This window comes from Mangifera indica, chromosome 14 (genome assembly GCF_011075055.1).
Source record: "Mangifera indica cultivar Alphonso chromosome 14, CATAS_Mindica_2.1, whole genome shotgun sequence".
In the NCBI taxonomy this organism is placed as follows: domain Eukaryota; kingdom Viridiplantae; phylum Streptophyta; class Magnoliopsida; order Sapindales; family Anacardiaceae; genus Mangifera; species Mangifera indica.
Window position 1 is genome coordinate 12,144,634 of NC_058150.1, and position 20,927 is coordinate 12,165,560.

Sequence of the window (20,927 nt, forward strand, 5' to 3'; positions counted from 1 at the left end):
AGTTTAGCATAGAGTTAGCACCTGGCACAGCACCTATTTCAAGAGCACCCTATCTAACGGCCCCTACCGAGTTACAAGAATTGAAAAAGTAGCTTCAAGAGTTATTAAATCACGATTTTATCAAACCGAGTCATTCCCCTTGGGGAGCTTCCATCCTATTTGTGAAAAAAAAAGACGGGTCTATGAGAATGTGCATTGATTACAGAGAGTTAAATAAAGCCACAGTTAAGAATAAGTACCCGTTACCCAGGATTGATGATTTATTTGATCAGTTGAAGGGATCCGTGGTCTTCTCCAAGATAGATTTGAGATCTGGTTATCACCAGGTGAGAGTGATAGAGAAGGATATACCCAAGACAGCTTTCCGAACGAGGTATGGCCATTTTGAGTTTGTAGTGATGCCATTCGGATTGACAAATACCCCTGCAGTATTTATGGATTTGATGAACAGTGTATTCCATGACTGCCTGGATAAATTTATTGTGGTATTCATTGATGATATCTTAGTATATTCTTGTAATCGAGAGGAGCATGTGCAGCACTTGAGGTTTACCCTCCAGAGATTGAGAGAGAAACAATTGTATGCCAAATTCTCAAAATGTGAATTTTGGCTAGATAGAGTTACCTTTTTGGGGCATGTGATTTCAGCAGAGTCTATATCAGTGGATCCCAGTAAGATTGAGGCAATAGTTGAATGGCAGAGACCAAAGACAGTCAAAGAGGTTCGTAGTTTCCTAGGTTTGGCAGGGTATTATCGGAGGTTTGTGGAAGGATTTGCCAGATTAGCTAGACCTCTTACAACTCTCACAAAGAAAACAATACCATTTCAGTGGTCAAAAGCCTGTGAGGCAAGCTTCCAAGAATTGAAAAGAAGATTGACTACTGCTCCAGTGTTAGTACTTCCAGATGAGGGAGTTGAGTATGATTTATACACCGATGCCTCACACGGTGGTTTAGGAGTAGTGTTGATGCAGTGAGGCTAGGTGATAGCATATGCCTCAAGACAATTGAAAGAATTTGAAACGCGATACCCCACTCATGACTTGGAGTTAGCAGCGGTGGTTTTTGCTTTGAAAATTTGGAGACACTATTTGTATGGGGTAAAATGTAATATTTATACTGATCATAAGAGCCTCAAATATTTCTTCACTCAGAAGGAATTAAATATGAGGCAGAGGCGATGACTTGAGCTAGTAAAAGACTATGACTGTGATATTAAATACCATCCAGGCAAGGCTAATGTGGTTGCAGACGCCCTCAGTAGAAACGTGATGATATCACAATTGACGGTCCAGAGAGAAATTCAGAGAGAGATAGATCGAGAGCAGATTGAGCTCGTGATTGGAGCTTTTGCCAAATTAGAGATTCAGCCTACTCTCATAGATGAAATTCGAGAGGCTCAAACACAAGATGAATGGTGTCAACAGAAAATTCAGAAAGTAGAAGAGGGTCTCGAGATAGATTTTAAAGTATCGAATGAAATTCTCAAATTTAGAGATCGAGTGTATGTTCCCCAGATAACTGAATTGAGACAGAAAATTCTTACAGAAGCTCATAGTTCTCTTTACACTACCCACCCTGGGGGTGTAAAGATGTATTAGGACTTAAAAAGGCATTTTTGGTGGTCAGGCATGAAAAAGGATATAGGTGAGTTTGTTACTAGATGTCTCACCTGTCAGCAAATTAAGGTCGAACACCAGAGACCTGCAGGGTTACTTCAGCCTCTACCTATTCCAGAATGGAAATGGGAGCATATCTCCATGGACTTCATAAGTGGACTCCCTAGAGCTCAGAATGGATGTAATGCTATCTGGGTGATTGTTGATAGATTGACTAAGTCAGCTCATTTCCTGTCTATCAAAGATACTACTACCACAGATCAGTTGGAGAGATTATATGTTAGGGAGATTATTAGATTACATGGTGTACCCAAGACCATAGTATCTGATCGTGATACGAGATTTGTATCAGCTTTCTGGAAGAGTCTCCAAAGATCTTTGGGTACTAATTTGGCATTTAGTACAGCCTATCATCCTCAAACAGATGGTCAGACGGAGAGGGTTAATCAGATTTTGGAAGATATGTTGAGAGCTTGTTGCTTGGATCATAAAGCTACGTGGGTAAAAATGTTGCCCTTGGTGGAGTTTGCTTACAATAATAGCTATCAGACGACTATTCAGATGGCACCTTATGAGGTATTATATGGTAGGAGGTGTCGTTCTCCTCTTCACTAGGATGAGATAGGAGAGAGAGATGTGTTATCCCGATCCCTCGGGCCTGAATTGACCCAGAAAATGATTGATGATGTCCAACTGATCAGACAGAGAATAAAACAGGCTCAGGATCGACAGAAAAACTATGCAGATCATCGACGCCGAGACTTGGAATTCAATGTAGGTGAATTTGTATTTGTAAAGGTTGCTCCATTCAAGCATTTGATGAGATTCAGAAAGAAGGGAAAGCTAGCTCCCAGATTTATTGGTCCATATGAGATACTTGAGAGAGTTGGTAAAGTGGCTTACAGATTAGCCTTACCAGGGAGTATGGACCGGATTCATGATGTATTTCATGTCTCATCGTTAAGAAAATGTCTTGGTGATCATTCTCAGGTTATGAATACAGAAGATATTAAGTTATCAGAAGACCTTAGTTATGAAGAAAAACCGATTCAGATACTTGACAGAAGAATTAAACAACTAAGGAACCGATAGATTCCTTTAGTAAAAGTCTTATGGACAAACCAGAAGACAGAAGAGGCTACCTAGAAAATGGAGCAAACCATGAAGGAGAAGCATCTAGAGTTGTTTTTGTGAATTCCGGGGACGGAATTCTTGTGAGGGGGGAAGAGTTGTAATACCCTCAGGTATATTCCAGGGGTAATTATGTCTTTTGACACTGTTTTGAGATTTTCCCATTTTAAATATATATATGTATTGGTGTTATATATATATATATATAAATACAAAAAACAAAAAGTCAAAAAAAGCAAAAGAAAAAAATGAATAAATAAATAAAACACAAAGATATATATGTAGATATATATATGTATATAATTACCTAAAGAAAGAAAAAGTCAACAAAGGCAACTCCTACCTTTGTTTATCACCTTCTCCGTCCATTCCAAAGAAAGGCAGCCTTCTTCATGTTTTTTCTGTGTTTCTTGAAGAAAAAGGAAAGATTTGAAGAAAAGTTAGTGATTTGGAAGGCTTTTGGAAGATAAATAAGGAAAGAAAAGAAAAGGAAGCACTTGAAAGCTTTGGTAACCAAAGATCTCCTTCCTTCTCCTTTCATCTATGTTTATATGCATGTTATATGAATATGTTAGTGTGTTTTGGTACTGATTTAAAGTGATCTTGATGATAAAGGAAGCAAAACAAAGAGGAGGAAGCCAACTTGCAAAGATTTGGCTTGAAATAAGGTAAGGAGTTTCCTCCTTGATATGTCACATGTTTTAGGCTTTTGGTTCCTTAAATCTATGTTATGAATGTTGATTTTGATGTTGAGGAATATTGTTTTGCCATTTGGGATGTCTATGTATGTGATTTTGTTCATGGCAGAAAGTTGATAATATTTACAGTTTTTGCCACTGCGTTCGTCCCATGTTTTGGCTGCCTTATTTGATGAATTATGAGTGTTATTATATCTTGTTGGAAAGCTCTTTGAATGATCTTTCCAATGATATATAGCTTGTATGAATTAGAGATCATTTGGACTGTTAAAGATTGTATAAACCGAAAGGACTGCTTTATCAAATAAACAGGGGAGGCAGTTTTTGCCACTGACTTTATCTGCTGTTTTGACTGCCTGATTGAATGAATTATGAGTACTGTTATAGCTTGTTGGAAAGATCTTTGAATCCTCTTTTCAACGATATAAAGTTTGTATGAATTAGAAACCGTTTGGGCTGTTAAATCGTATGAAAAGAATGCTGCCCTGCTAAATGTCTGTTCTGTGAACAGTATTTCGTAATTTTATCACTGAGTTTAGCTCACGTTTTGACTGCCTTATCTATTGAATTATGAGTGTTATTATAGCTCGTTGGAAAGATCTTTGAATCCTCTTTTCAACGATATATAGCTTGTATGAATTAGAAACGGTTTGGGATGTTAACTTGTATGAAAAAGAAGACTGCCCTACTAAATGACTGTTCTGTAAACAGTATTTCATAATTCTGGGCAAGAAAGAAAGAAGGAAAGAAAGAAAGAAAGAAAGGAAAGAAAGGAAAGGAAAGGAAAGGAAAGGAAAGAAAAGAAAAGAAGAAAAGAAAAAGAAAGAAAAACAAGAAAAAGAATTTGGGGCTTAAGATTTAGGGGTCGTCCCAAGAGTAATGTCTGGTGCGTTATGAATAAATTTAAATGGAAGCAAAATTAGTAAGATATAAGACCTGTATGCATGCTATAAACTATGAGAGGGCATTTTACACTACACTGCCCGCAGTAGGGCACGTCCGCAGTAGAACACGTCTGTAGTAGGACATAGACCCCCAGCAGGGTCCGCTCGCAGTAGAGCATGCTTACAGTAAAGCTTAATTCAGAGTCAGAAATAGTGTAGTAAAAGAAAAAGAGCTTGAGCTTAGAAAAGTGTCAAATCCCTATAGTTAGCTTTCAGAAAGTATTAAATAGACACCAGATGGGACAAAGTATGATCCAAATAGTAAAGAGTGAACTAAATTACCTCCTCAATCTCTCATAGAGGTTAGGATGTGAGATTGAGTCCCAAAAGTGAGTTAGAACAGGAAAAAAGAAAAGAAAAGATAGGTTACTTGATTTTTTCCCCTTACTGAGTGTTCTTATCACTCACTCCCTTTTCTTTCCTGATTGCAGGTACAGGTGATCGAGGTAGCTGCGGGGCAGGGTCAGGTCAGCGTAGGTAGATCCGGCTGGAGCAGGTTATCTCTGGTTTATATTACATGCATACAGTAGCATGTTTTTATCGACTTTTGACTTTTAAGATTATGGTACAGTTACATATGATTACTCCCTGTTTTCAGATACTTTCATATGATTCTTCATATGAGTATATACATCTTTTGTTCGCTTCCAGATTTTTAGTTTTCTTGGAATACTTCCTAAACACTTTTAATGATGCGTTTATTTTAAAGTATTTTTAAAAAGAAAAAAAATAGACGCTACGAATATTAATTCGTAATATTTCTCCTTCGGTGAATAGTACTTCTAAGGAGGGATGTTACAAAATGGCTACCAATATGGTTTTGTAATGAAATCATGACCCACGTTTAAAAGTAGATACGAGCTAAATCAAACCAAATTTCACTTAAATCCAAAATAATCATTTTAAAATTAAATTCAACTTGTTCTTATCAACAGAGAAAAAGTCGTTAGCAATCTGTTTTTCAATGTGACAATGTGACCGCAACAAGAGTTTGAACTGAAGCAAATTCAAAATGAAATTTCTCTGGTTCAAACTCAAATCATTCAGACCAAACATTAATCAAAACTGAAACATCTTATGTCAAACCCATCCTTGCGTTCATGGGTGCACTTTGAATGTTGATTATACATTTGCAATTTCGAGATTTCTCAGTCATAAATAGATAATACGATAAGTATAATTTTGTGTTTTAATATTTATCACCCTTAAAATAAGCCATATTTTCATATTTATTTTAAAATAAAATTTATCTAGTAATTTCAATTTTTTTTTGTCTGGCTAGAGTTTAATTTTTTATTTTTTATTTTGCAGAAAAATGATTTAATAAAATAATATTATACATACTAACAATGTATACAAATATAATACTGATATCATATAACTAAATATTATTTTATCTTTAATTCAAATCAATTACATAATAATACATCAATATTTGTATCCATGTTTATACTTATTATTACTACATGATATATTATCAAATAAACAATTAATTTAATTTATGCCCCTTAATAGATAAGCAGATAAAATGATTTAAGAATTAAAAAAAGAAAAAGAAAAAGAAAAACATAAATACTAAATTCACACAAAATCTTGATAATACTAGGCATTGATATATTATCGTTCCCTATTTTCTACACAAAATCTAAAATCACCACCTACTGCACAAACCATTTCAAAAAAACCTCAACTATATTGGCTAAATGGACAAAGGAAAAGGTCATGAAAACCTCAATTATACTGCTTCCTGTTTGCCGGTTAATTCCGTCAGAGGCGACCAGTCACACCAAATCAAAGCAACGGCAAGGCATGAGTCACAATCGCTATGCAATGTTTGGAGGGGGAAGGATGGAGTTAACTAGCTGTTCATTCATCTTCACTGGAAGAGGTGGCATCTGCGTCATTCTTTCTGGCATTTCATTCAAGCTGCAAATGAACATTATGAAGACACCTGTTAATGGACTTCAACAGATTCAGACTATCAATGTTTAGAATAGAATATTTGCAGGATCCATGAGAATAAGATCCAACCGTCTCCTTGCACAAATTCCCGAGAGGGCTTAAGTGCGTTGCAACCTTTTGAGTATTACATCAGCTAAAGCGTGCCCAGAAAAGAAAAGAAAATTTTGTAGTTTCTATCAGGGAAATGAGTCCAAAATTGCAAAATATAGAGCTTCTAGTTCCTACTTTTCCAAGTTTTTCCAGAAGAAAACATACCAGTTTCAAACAAACTTCAGCAGATATAGTTTTTCTCTTTTGTTTTCATCCGGTAAAGTGGAAGAAAAAAGGTTTGGTGGATCAAGTAGCCTACAGAATAAGAACTGACAAATAAGAATTGAGTTTGCATTGGAGATTTCAACCCCTAATTTCTGGTTGCAGATGTGCTTGTCTTCTTTTTTATCAGACTACATTTGTGAAGTTAAATGCAGTATGTGATGATTCATACGTTGATATAAGCAATGCCATAAAAGGTATGACACAAAGTGGTTTATTCCACAGAAGCTCTGGAACGAAATTTTAATTTTTAACATTAATCTCGTTGATTACTTGGATTTTTCTTGTTTACTACTTTAATCAATAATAAACTCAGTCGAAAACCACATATAAGAGAAAGGACATTTAATTGAATTTGCTCAGCTTAAAGAGAGAGACACACTGTTTGCACTATCTCATACTTAACCATAAGAAGCTGATTAAGAATTGCACAGTTATTTTGAAGTAAAAGAAAAAACAAACTATCACATTACTTAATTATATGTTATGCGTCAGTTAGTCTGGAGAAGAAAAATGTTTGTACATGTAGAATTGTCTATAAATGAAGCATGTTAAGGGCAATGTGAGTGTACCCGTTTAATAATTTGAAGATGTTCTCACGAGTCTGACAAAAGAGACTGATATTTTCCTGATACTGAAGAAAAGGATAAGATGATAGATGCAATTAGATGAAAAACAAAGAATCCATACTGAAATGAAACGACACTCCTATAGAACATCTCCAATGACCAAAAAAGCAGCATAGGGCATAATTTGTAACTAGTACTCAAAGAAATGATTCAACTGATATTATAAGTCATAATGACACATATAAATGTTCAAGAAAGTACAGGCATCAATCAATAACATCAAAAAGCACAAGCACAGTGAGAAAGAGATTTGAAGCCAAAATATGTAGAGAGTTATTTAAAACACATCAAATCAAGAATTCTATAAAGCATAACCCACATTATTATTCATAGAAGTAGACAAAATATAATCAAGACCTTTCAAATGGGGGCAAAGAATTTTCATTCCTGCACACATTCTCCAAAGAGAGTTTGAGGGGCAAATATTGACATTTATTTGGTTAACTTATTATCTTTATTTTTTATTCATTTTTCTCACATAAGTTTGTACACAAGATTTGAATTTCTAGTAGTATTCAGACAAAATATGTACAAAGATTTCTATAATGGATCAATACATGTATTCTACAGAACAAACTCCACCCTTTTATCATTGAACATAAGCAAAATATAATCAAGAAGTTCAGAAAAAACTTAAAATGCACCAGAATAAATATGAGGGTAAGGTGTTTTGGGTGAAACCAATATATTTCAATTTAAGTACTTCACCTGCAAAGCTGAAAGGTTTGCAGATATTTGTTGAAAGGACTTTGCATTTTGCTCAAGAATCTCACCCATGGGACCACCAATGGCTGTAAAAAACCATAATGCAAATTCTCAAGGTGACATCCCATAACCATGGCATAAAAATTGTTCCAAAAAGCAAATGAATAGTTCAGAGTGTAAAGGAAGAAACTGCAGATAAAAAATTTAATGCTTCATCTGTCTAGAAGGAACAAGTCTCCCATGAAAAAGAGCATATCACAAAGTAGCATCAAATTTTACAACCAGAACAAATACACAAACAACTCTTTACCACCCCTTTCTAATTATTAGCTAGATACATTTGAATTCAAATTTTGTAATTTAATCGGTAAAGCTAATGGGCTTATTGCAGCACCACTAAGCATTCATACATTTGAATATCAAGTTGTAAATAAGACTGCAACAAAGCTGGACATGGATAGATATTCAAATTCTTAAATCATGTAAATGAACACACACGCTTTTTATTATTTAAGTTCTACAGCAACCAGAAAAAAAAAACACAGAAGCTAGATAAGATAGTGCCAGTTGAAAATCACCCTAATACATGTCTGCTATTCATTTACCTAAAACTTATGATGAGCTGCAAACAAATCAACTTCTTAGGTTGATATCCACAATCAAAATTGTTAAAATAAAGGAAAAATTATATTAAAAAATTTGAACATAAGATCTTAATCTGACTAATGCTAATGGAACTTAGCTCTAAATTCAAATCTATTCCTGACTATCATAGAATGTAGCCAAAAGAGCTGGAAATAGAGTAGTATTACAGAAGATGAAAGGTTGCATAACGATAACAGGAAAGCATAGTGTTTCCATAACTCAGAGCTGTGAAGACATTAGCAAATATGAATGAAAGCTGACCTAGGTATGAAATGGAATCATCATAGTCTGTAGACATCATTGGTGGTGCATATGAATGAACATTGGGTCGGATTGCAAAAGGTGCCAACTTTGCTGAAGCATCAATAACTCTTTCCTAAGAATCAGAATAAAAAAGATGTCAAAGTACATATTGGTCCATCAAATCACAACCACATATAAAAACACAGATTTGTAAAAAAGAACCATATGCCGACCTCATCGAGCAAACTGTCATGAATTTGAACATTTAGGCGAAAAAAATCTTCCCAATTAAATTTTTTTAACACCTCACAGCCTTCCAGCTAAAGTCGTGTTACCGCTTGGATATAAATATATTAAGTATGACAGAACATTAAACTTACTTAAATAGCAAATAAAAACAGTTAATGCATTCAAAATACAACTCTCTGGTAAATGGAATTTAAAAAGCCACGGACCCCTAAGTAGGGCTGGATTTGAGCCGAAACAAAGTCGAGCCTAGACTTGAGCTCAATGAGCTCGTTTTAAACTAGTTCGAGTTTGGCTCGGCTTAAGGAGAGTTGAGCTCAAGTCTAGTTCTCCTACAATATCAAGCCAAGCTCGGCTCAGTATTGCAATTGAGCCAAAATTGATCAAAATTACTTTATTTTGATGCATGTTGGTCAAAATGATATTATTTTAGTCAATTCGAATCGAGTTTTTCCATGATTGTGACTTAGTTGAACAGAACACTATCCAAACTTGATCTTAACAATATAAAACCCTTAGACTTGAGCTTAAGCTCGCCTAAGTCAAGCTCATTCAAGCCAAGCTAAAACACAAGCTCGAGCTAGCTCGACATCCAACCCTACCCCTAATATTAAAAATTGACTTTAAATTAGGCCTCAAAATAAGGTAATGAATTCCTCAAACTTCTAAAAAATTGCTTTGTTTATGCAGGAAGAGCTAATTCCCATGATACAAGAGCTAGAGGAAAAAGGCTAATACACACTCCTTAAGTCCCAGTATTTGAAAAAATACATTCAAGTTCACAAGAAGAATCAAAAGACTTGAAGGAAAAAAGGCGAATATGTCCAATATAATAAACATCAACTTTCAATATTATAAAGGGTTTTCTTACAAAAGCAATTGGCAATTAAATGATCGTGAATACACTATTTCAACCTTCATTTCATAAGAAAGAAAGTTTTGACCAACAAAGCATCACCCACAACTTTTCCACTAATATGAAAAGATAATTTACAAAAACAATTATAATATATAGTGGTCCTAGTCATCAAGCAAGCATTCATCCCCAATGTTCAATTACATGGGCTGACTGTGTAGTTTCCAGTTTCAGTCCATTCATAATTATTTCAGCCAAACTATGCAGAACTAAAACTTCTGACTGAATAAAGTTACGAAGCAAAAACATAAAAGTAGCGTTCCACAGCAATCAGATCTGATGCAATTCATCAAGAATACAATTTTCCCAACCAAACAGATTCTTAACATGATTTCAAAAATTTATTTATCAAAACAAAAAAGAAAGTCAAAAAGATAATGAAATCAAATGATAAGTAGCATTCAAAACAAAAAGTAGGTTGTACCTTTTTATCTCTGATTCTCTTTGTTAAATCTTCCTTCCTCCTCTTGCTATTTTCTTTCTTCTGAGCAAAGAAATTAATCATTAGAAAACTCAAACTCCAAACGTCAAACAGCATTACTTTAGATTTCACACAGTAAAAATGAAGAGATATCTTATAATCCTGCATATATTTTAGGTGTTCTAAAGTAATCTAAAGGGAGAATCATCAACAATGGACTGACCACAAGCCAAAAAATATATCAACTATCTCAGTTAGTTAACATTCTTATGCCCACTCAACTAAAAAGAAAAAGAAATCGTTTTGATCATTATTTAACTACACAACTTGCAGGTGTACAAATAACAATTTGTAATATTATTTTCAAAGAGTTCAAAAATACAGCGAGAGAATAAGAGAAACTATAAATCTTACAGTCATCCATCTGCAACGCAGCGCCACATCCCGAATTGTTTTATTTGGTAGATGCACAGCTATCTTTGCATAATTACTCAAGCTATTTTCTGATGTATATCTGCAAAATACTGGGCCACATCAATCAGATGAACTACTCGTGCATAAAATGGAATCAAAACGGGAAGTGAACTTTAGACTAAAACTATGTGTAACTGATATAAGCATAGCAAATTAAATGAACAAGAACCAAGATAACAGGCACTCAACTAAAAATGATTTAAACCTGGGATCTCATAACTTTTCTCCAAAATTTTCATATTAACAATATGATGGAATTTTAAAACTTCTAATATTCATTTATTTGTATAGTGTAAACCCAAAATCAGACAGCCTCTTAAACTATCATAAAGGTTGTTACAATAAGAACAGTTCAAATGCCAAATGAGGAAATCATTATTGGATGATCAACATAGATCTATTCAGTAAATAAAACCAGAGATTATACGACCATTTAAAATGCAATTTTGACCCTTGTATGCAAGTAAAGAAACTAACCAGGCTATCATAGTCACATGATAGTGACTTTTAAAGAATGATAGTATTACCAACAAGTTCTGTTAGATTTTGACTACAAACATAAGTGCATTCCTGAAAACTTCTGCACCAATTAACAGCACATTTTCAGTCTATTGCATAACACAGGTTGCAGAAGAACAAACATATTGGCTCTTCCCCACCAGACAAGTCATTTTGAAGACAAGTTTCAGCATGAAAGTTTCACACACAGAAAGATTTATAAAGAGTAGAACATCTTTTAAACCATGTTACGCTAGGTAACTGATGAAAACACATTCAAGCAGAAAGAAAGGATTCTTGTTCTCTGATGTCAGGTAGCTAACTGTACTACCGCTTACTTATCCTTCCTTTTTACTAAAGTGACTAAATAAAAGCTATAAAGATAAAAATCCAACATCGATAAAAAATAAGTAATCTTGAAAATTCATAATAACTTACTAAAGACACCATTTTTTTTTCTTTATTTCTGGTAAATCGGTAAGTATACCTTTGATGATAGTTCAATCTTATATGCATTTGTTAGTTAAATTTGTATGATCCAGGTTTTTGGAGATACCATACCGTGCATACTAGTGCATATTCACTGTCTAAAGATCTACAAACTTATCCAGATTAACATTATCATTAGTAAACACTGCCAAGAGAGCAAGTAGGTTCCAGAAAACCAAACAATTACCAAAAATTAAACTGAAATTGAATATCCAAATCAAGTGACATTTATATATAAAATTCGCTAAGATACACCATTTCAGCTAAAAAAAATAAAATCCAAAACCCCAAGCAACCAGCCAAAAACTAAATAAAAACTCACAGTGGAACAAGAAGTCAATAAACCCAATTCAAGTCATCCCACAAAACTTCAATCAGCCAATGGTTAACTCAAGAAAATACTCAGAATTAAAGAAACATATCACAAAAATCAATTAAAAAAACACGAACCACAAAAACACTCAATTAAAACCATCAAGAACTAATCTTTCTACGAAAAGAACTCATCTCATAAAACCTTTAACCAATCCAAAACCGCCAACCACCACCAAAAATACTAAAAAAAAAATCAAATTTCACAAAAATAAATCAAACTTAAAGCACCAAAACACCAAATAATCAATAAAAAATTTGCAAAACCCAAATGAACCCAACTCACAAAATTTACTCACGCTTGAATCCCCTTTTCAAGAATAGCATGTTCTTCAGCAGTCCAGTCCATAGAAATACCAGGGTTGTGTTTAAGCCCATGACCAGCCCGCTCCTGAACCACCAAATTAGCGTTGGTTCCACTGAAAGAAGACGACGGATTGCTGTGTTCTTGCTGAGTCCCAGGTGGCTTCGCCATTTTTTCTCAAAATTTTACACCTAATCGGTGGTGGGTTCGTTGTTTGCCGCCACAAAACGTACGTAAAAAAGCTAAAAACTTTGGAGAATTGAGGAGAGATTCATGGAAACGAAGAAGTGGATTTTTCTCAGTAAATGTTTAACGAAATGAAATTGTGAAAGAGAAAGGATTTGTCTGGGTTCAGAGAGTAAGTTCAGAGAGTTTGAAAGAGAGATGCGTCTAGAGGCTGAGAGCAGAAGCGAATTTCTTTTTGAAGTTGCAAAGGTGATGTGCTGAAAATATAATAAGAGCATATTAAGTGGTCGTCTTATGTCATAAGTGCTTATCTATGTGTCAAAAAGTGCTTTTTTTTTTTAATTTTTCATAAGATTAAGTTAACTTCCCACCCAAGCATTAATCTAAAAATTCCACCGCAAATGGACATAAACAATATTTTTTCACCCAAATTAAACTCTGTAAAAGATCTGACATTAGAGTAAAATAGTAACTTTATTATTAATTTATTTAAAAAAAAAAAAAAACAACTCCTTCAGCCTTAAGTATTTTGAACATCAGAATTTAATCTTTAAAAGATTTAAAAACTCATAAAAAACAAAAAACTTAAAGTCTTTTGGAAATCCTATTCATGACGTTGTTCCTTCAAAAATAACTTATTCACTCCATATATTTAAAAATACTAATACGATCCTATATTTTATAACCTTTATCATATTACATCCATTTTTTAATAGTATAACAATCATTTTTTAAATTATGGATAGGCAAATTAAAAATTTTGAAATTTTAAAAACACTCTTATACTTTTGTTAAATTCTAAAACCTCTTAAAGTTACTTATGACCTCATTAGTTTATTATATAACATTTACACCTCTGATTTGTTGTGTTTTGTTCAATTCTTTAGGGTGTAACTATCGTTTTTTAACTACCAAGGGCATATTAAAATTTTACAAATTTGAAAAACACCCTTAAAGCTTTTTTGAATCGACCAATTTAAAAATACTATTAGAGCTCTAATAGTTTATAATATGAAATTTATATTTCTAATTTATTATATTCTATTTAGTCCTTGAGGGTGTAGCTGTCATTTTTTAAATATCAAAGGATATAATGAAAATTTAAAATTTTCGTAAACAACCTAAACTTGCTTTTTACTTTTGAAAACTCCCAAAATTTTATTAACACCTTTAGTATTTTAAAAAATTATAGTTCTCCAAAGTATATAATTATATATCATTAACACTCTTGTCAATATTCTAATAGTACTATTACTATTATCACTTGTCATCATTTCTATTTTGAAATTGGGAGGAAAGGATAGAAAAAAGTTAAAGTAAAATGAAAATAAGTAAGTCCTTATGTAATTTAAATATTTAAAAAGTTTAGTTCAGTTTTAATTAACAGTTATATAATAATTTTAAAAATTAAAATAATAATTTTACTGCATGAGTTTTTTTTATTAATAGAGTATATTTTTGGATGATTATTTATGTCGCAAAAAGGATAATTTTTTACCCAAATTTTAGTTAAAATTCAAAATTGCATTCACAACGGATAAAAAACTCAAATATCCATCTATGAACTAACTGTCATCCAAATTTTCAGTTAAAGATAGGGATAAAATCGTTATTTTATCTATAAACCCTAAAACCTAAAAAATTTATATCATTTTTCCCCCTTAGTTTAGAAAACTCATATTTTTTTCCATGATTAAAGTTTAAAAAATTCACTTTTCCCCCCTTTTCCAGCTTTCATCTCTATGACTTAGGAAACCAACCATCGACTAGGAAGAAGCAAAGGTCAAGGACGACTCTTTACCGGATTTGAAAGATAGGTAAAAAGTATTAGTCATCGATTGAAATGATGATAGTCGAAAAAAAAAAACTAACCCTAGGAGTGAAATATAAACTTTTCAAACATTGAAATAGGTTGAAGTGTTAGTTTTTAAAATCTAAAGGGTAAAATGATATAAATTTTAAATATTTATAGTTTATAGATAAAATAACAATTTTACCCCTGTTTTTAATTAAAAATTTAGGTGGTAATTAGTCTATAAATGGCTATTTAAATTTTTCATTATCATAGATATAATTTCTAGATTAAGCCAAAATTTGGGTGGTAAAAACGTTTTCCCTATTTATGTCAACATCAGTGAAAAAGTGCTCTTATGTCACACCTTGGGTGTGAAACATGATTTAGCCTTTTCAACATTGCTTTTTGTTTTGTTCAATTAGTTGAAAAGGATTTCTAAGAAATGAGTATTAATTAGTGTTTAATGATAATTTATTATTATATAATTAATTAAATTTAAATTAAAAATAAATAATATTTAATTATATAATAATATATAATTGTTAATATATATAATTCTGATAAAGAAGTGATTATTTGATTTTAGTTTAATAATAGACTGGAGTGGTTATAAATGAGTAATAATAATCTTCTCTCTCATATCAACTGTAGTTATGATTTAAGGAAAGAGAAAGTTTAACATACGTGTGCAATGCGATTACATCAGATACCAATCTTATTTTGTCGTTTGTCTAAATTTTTCCTTCAAGTGTTCATAAGTTTGTTAATTGATTTTTGTCTCAAAAAGTGCTCCATTAGATATTGACCCGGTTTTATGGGTAAGTAAGTTAATTTTTTGTTAAGGCCAAAAAGGACTATTTCCTATCTAGGAATGCTATTTTCTCAATTTTTTTTTTGTTAATTTTAAAATTTTAATTTATCTATCTATAAATAATTAAAATTAACAGCTTCAAAGATAAAATCATTATTTTATATGTATTATTAAAAATAAATTTAAATTTTATTTTATTTTCCTCTCTAAACTTTAAAAATTAACAATTTTCTTTAACCAAAGTTTTAAAAAATAATATTTTTTCCCTTAGGATTTTCAACTTTTCAAATTCAATTTTTTAACATTGTTTCTTCCTCTCTAGTGACTTTCAGATGATGTCTCTTCCTCTCTGCCACAATCTCTTTCTAGTGGTTGTCTTAGGTACGATCGTCGATGAAAATAATTAGATTTTTAAAATATATTTATAATTTCGAATTAATGGAAAATTATCATTAAAAGTTTTTATCATAAAGTTATAAATTTATAATAGTAGAGTGTACTTTTAGAGGTCATACAAAATTCTGTCAAACATTTTAAAACCATGATAAACTTGAAGATTAAAGTTAGAGATCTAATGGTTTTATATTTAGACCTGATTGATTTAAGTTTAAATCCAGCAAGTTGAATTTGATTTAAGGATTTAATTTATTTTCATAAATGAGTCAAATATTTGAATTTAATTAATTCAAAATTGAACTTATAATTAAATTATTATTTTTAATTGAATTTAACTTTTAGTTTGTCAATCTTGTGAAGGACTTTTGTTTTCGGATCAAATTCAACTCTATTTGTATTTATACAACCAAATAAATTATATAATAAGCTTTAAATCAAAAGAATATGATCCAATTTTGAAGGCATTTGCAAAACAATATTCAAAAGTTAGAATATTTGTAATAAAAGCTGACATTGACAAATCCACTTTTTGTGCTTTTATTTTATTTTTCTGAAGAATATTAATTATAAATAAATTTCAAAATTATAAATTAAATAAAAGTAACCTTTAATTTGTCAAATTTTTTTTAATTTGGTTTGGTATTATAAATTAACAATTTAATCTTGTTTTTTTTATCTAAATCAGTTTAAATTAAATATTTGGATGGGTATTTATTTTATTTGTTTTATGACAATAAATCTAATATTTAACTCGTTTGATATAAAATTATATTCAATTTTGGGTAATTTAAATTTAATCTAACTCTGTCAACGATAATTCTTCAATGAATTATAATTTATTTTTTATAAAGGGTTGGTTTAGCTCAATTAATTTGTATCAAAAGTTTTTTTTTTCAAATTTGGTTTTTCTTTTGTTCGATCGGTTAGATGTTGGAGAGGATTTATGGGTAATAAGGCTTTATTTAAATTCAATTTGTTGTTGAGTAGATTGGTTATAAATTAAGAGAAGGATGATTATCGATGAATCGCGACCTTGCTTTAATAAAAAATAAAATTTGATATATGTCATATAACAATTAGGGTTGAATTAGATTTGAACTACTTGTGCTTAGAGCAACATTCAGTTAAATAATTGGAGTTTGAATTAAAGTCAAACTCGTCGCAACTTATCTTAAACTCTCTTGTTGCACTTGCATCATCTTATCGGTGCTTGTTTCACCAATAATTCTTCTTTATTTATGATAATTCTTCATTTACTTCAGTAATTCAACTAAGTAGTAAGGTTTACGTCTGATTATGTGTTTGTTTGATTTTAATTTGTTGATGGCTAGATTGGTTATAATTGAAGAAGGAACGAAAACGGATAGCTGTTGAAGGATTATGCTAATGGTTTAATGAGAGATAAAATTTTATCGTATGTGTGACAATTTTTGCTACAATAGAGTATTATTTAGCTCAAACTTAGATCAATTGAGTTTTGCAAAACTCAAGCTTAACGAGTTTAGAAGTTGGAGGCTTGGGGTTGAGCTTGAAATAGCAATTGTTGACTCAAGTTTAATTCGAGAAATTATTTCAAACTTTATAACTTATATATTTATTAATCACTCTTATTTTCAAAATTAAGAAATAAGATTACGAGCAAAAATATAATATTTTAAACTTTTAAGATTATTATAAGCTCATAAACTCATTAAGTATTAGCAAACTCAAATTTGACTCAAGTATAATAACGAGTAAATTTTAATTGTTTTAAAGAAGAAACTATTAAAGGATAATAGTTCTCAATGAAAAATTGTGACGGTTTGATTAATCAGAAAATTTTATGTATTTATTATAGGTATTAATAATATGATATAATGAAAACTAATATTAATTTGTTATTGTATAATTGAATAATTGAATAATTTTATTTTTATTTATAATTCATTTGGTAAAATTTTCTGTTATTAATATAAAATTAAGTATTTATTAATATCAAATTTATTAACATTAAGTAAATCTTTTCAGCATTTTCTTGTAAAATTTCTCAATAAAATTTAACAATTTTTTCATAAAAAATTAACTGAAAAAATTGTGGAGAGAAAAACTTACATGCTGAGACTAATCAACAAAATAGAATTGTAAAATAAATTTTATTTAAAATAGTTTATTATTTTTTATATACATTTAAAATTTCAAGTTAATGAAATCATAATAATAAAGTACACTTTTAAAAGTCATACAGAATTTTGTCAACATTCTAAAAGTAAAGTTAAAAGTTGATTTTGATTTAAAGATTAGACTTGTTTTCATAAATAAATCAAGTTTTAATCAATTCAAATATTTAATTTTTTAGTTAATTTATATCAAATTTATAATTAAATTATTTTTAATTGAATTTAAACTTTAACTTATTGATTTCGAATCTAATTCTATTTATATTTATATGACTAAATAAACATATAAAAAGCTTTAAATCAAAAGAATATAAATTAAATATCAAAATCATTGATTAATTTTGAAAGCATTTGCAAACAATTTTCAAAAGTCTAGAATAATTTGTAAATTGTAACAAAAGCTGATATTGACAAATCCTATTTTTGTGCCATCTATTTTATTTTATTTTATTCTGAAGAATATATTAATTATAAATGAATTTCAAAATTATAAATAATTAAAAGTAACATTTAATTGGTATTATAAATTAAACTTGTCAAAAATTGTTGTAGCCTTAATTGTTTATTATTTCATGGCCCACAGGGTCTCAGTATGGTTCCTTTCTACTGGTAAGTTCATGAAAACTTTATTTATTTATTTTTTAAATTTCATTACCTTTCTTTTCCAAAGTTTTTTTTTTCTCTAAAGAAGTGTTACTATCAAACGTTATTTCATAATATTTCTTTTCTTTTTCTATTTTTTTTAATTTAATGCGTGCTTTACAAGACCCTTAGTCTCTCCATTATTTTAAATGGATGGTCGGTGACACAAATCCTACGAGAAACATACATCAAAATTAGCTATTAATAAGTTTATATTTTTGATTGTGATATCTAAATCTCTTAAGTTTATCTCCAAATTTAATTCATATCTCCAAATTTTCATAATATTATATTTGATGATTATTAACTAGTAAAAGTTTCCAAATGGGAATCAATAGACTTGGACCACGTCGTAATATAAATCAATGAGTGTAGACAATTAGAAATTTGTCTATTGGAAATTAAAAAAAATAGAGAAGAAAGAAGAGAAAATTTTTGCATTTTTTATTCATCAATTAAAAATCTTTAAATATATCATACAATAAAAAGTGACAATTAGAAAATGGACACTAAAATAAACATAGACAAGAATTGAGGAATCATTACCCTATTACTTTAAACAATTAAATAGTCACTAACCCATTACTTTAAATATGCTAAAGTGATTACTAAAAATTTTGGAATTATTAAAACATATAAAAATAACTTCTTAAAAAGTAGGAAGTTATTAGTGTAGACTTCCACTTTATTAGTGTAGACTACACACTTTATTGATATTTATTACATATTTATTAATTATTAATTATTATTCAATAATTGAATCGGTGGTTGAACTATGCCCCGACATCTTTCTCTTAATTCAACCTCTTGTCAATCTAGTTCGATGGTTAAAAGGGACTTTTACCCATGGCGTGGATCATATTTATTATTAGTTTCCAACAAATTCAACTCTATTTTAAAGCATTGGTTTGAATATTTTAATATTTTTGGGAATCCAAAATATGTTTTTAATGTTCAGGCTGTGTTAAAAAACTAAATTTGATTTATTAATTTCATGTATATCTGCGTAAGGCTGCAAGCATCATTTACAATCAAGATTGTTCAATAACAAACTAAGGTTGATTATACTTTGAAAATAATAATTAAGTTATATAATCTCAATTATATATTTAATTATCTAATTTTAAACCGTGATCCTATATGCTAACATATGATTAAATATGTATATGACTTCAATTATCAAATAATGAAATGGTGCATACATATATAAAGTTGTTCAATATTTCAAATAATTTATATAGACCGAAAGGCTTAATCTCACGTAAGGTTTAATGAATTGACAAATTATTATTTGTTAATATAGAAAAATCTAAATATCCACATGTTATTATATTTTATTGGAGCATTCTACTAGTATAATTTTAAATTACCAATTTACCATTTTTTTTTAGTATAATAACAAAAATATCCACATTAATTTATATATTTTGAATTAAAAATTGAGAAATATTAAATTTTATATTGAATTTAAATTAAATAATAAATACCCCCGTCCATCCAAACAAAATTCCAATATTAAAAAACATTTAATTTACATATGTTTTGAAACAGTTCAATGTAATACAACACTAAAAAATTATAAAACAAGCAAACACACTAAATTGTTCAAACTCTAATGTTGGGACCATTTTAAGGAGCGCCAATGTGGACAATGAAGATGCCAATGGCTATGAACAACGTCGTTTTGGATCTTGTATGTCCCCACATCCTTTTTTATGTTCTTCGTATCATTACGATGCCAAAAAAAAAAACCTAATAAGAGAAGCAAATAAAGCAGCAATAATGCACTCATAAAAAACCATTATCTATCCCCCCCTTCAAAATGAGACAAAGAAGCCTGAGTAAGAGTAAGATAGATGGAGGGGCTTTCTTGATTAACAATGAGCCTCTCGAGATGTTTATAAATATTAAACACCTTCGAAATAAATTTAATAACAATTATATTTTTAGTATAAATAGATTTTATTAATCATAACTGTTGACAAGTAGGTATTGTAATTTTTTAAAGTTAATGGATGCAAATTTGCCAATAAACTAAATCTTGGGTGGAAGTAAATCTTATACTTATTAATATTTCTATTAAATCAAAATTTAAAATAATAATTCAAAGACTATGTGCACGAATATAATTTGGATATCAATAATAATGTGACATTATATGTTTAATTGATTTTGTTTTAAAGATAAAATAATATTTAATTATATAAATATTTGTATTAGTACTTTTTGTATTAGTATTGAATTTGTAATATTCATTTTCAAAATAAAAAATTAAGACTTGATTTGATTTGAATGAAACCTAAAGAAAGCCTAGTTTGGCATCAACTCAAATT

At 30.2% G+C, this 20,927-nt stretch overlaps 1 protein-coding gene across 2 annotated transcripts; it reads right to left on the reverse strand.

Moving 5' to 3' along the window:
- Positions 1-5,972: 5,972 nt before the first annotated feature.
- LOC123195512 lies at positions 5,973-13,053 on the reverse strand. 2 transcript variants are annotated; one of them, XM_044609266.1, is made up of 8 exons: positions 12,604-13,053; positions 10,886-10,985; positions 10,475-10,534; positions 8,907-9,021; positions 8,004-8,086; positions 7,239-7,300; positions 6,610-6,699; positions 6,177-6,318 (listed from the first exon to the last, which is right to left on the reverse strand). In XM_044609266.1, the coding sequence occupies exons 1-7, from the start codon at positions 12,777-12,779 to the stop codon at positions 6,615-6,617; spliced, it is 681 nt and encodes a 226-aa protein (XP_044465201.1). In that variant the 5' UTR covers positions 12,780-13,053; the 3' UTR covers positions 6,177-6,318; positions 6,610-6,614. The 2 variants fall into 2 exon arrangements, with proteins under 2 accessions (XP_044465200.1, XP_044465201.1); XM_044609265.1 differs by lacking the exon at positions 6,610-6,699 and having other exon boundaries at positions 5,973-6,318; positions 12,604-13,052.
- Positions 13,054-20,927: the final 7,874 nt, after the last annotated feature.

Bases quoted from the DNA above. Each gene is read 5' to 3' on its own strand.
- LOC123195512 (XM_044609265.1), bottom strand. From the start codon at position 12,779: ATGGCGAAGCCACCTGGGACTCAGCAAGAACACAGCAATCCGTCGTCT. The intron at 10,986-12,603 runs GTGAGTAAATTT...AGTATTTTGCAG, and splicing joins CTTGAAAAGGGGATTCAAGC to ATATACATCAGAAAATAGCT. The intron at 7,301-8,003 runs GTGAAGTACTTA...CCTTTTCTTCAG, and splicing joins CAAACCTTTCAGCTTTGCAG to TATCAGGAAAATATCAGTCT.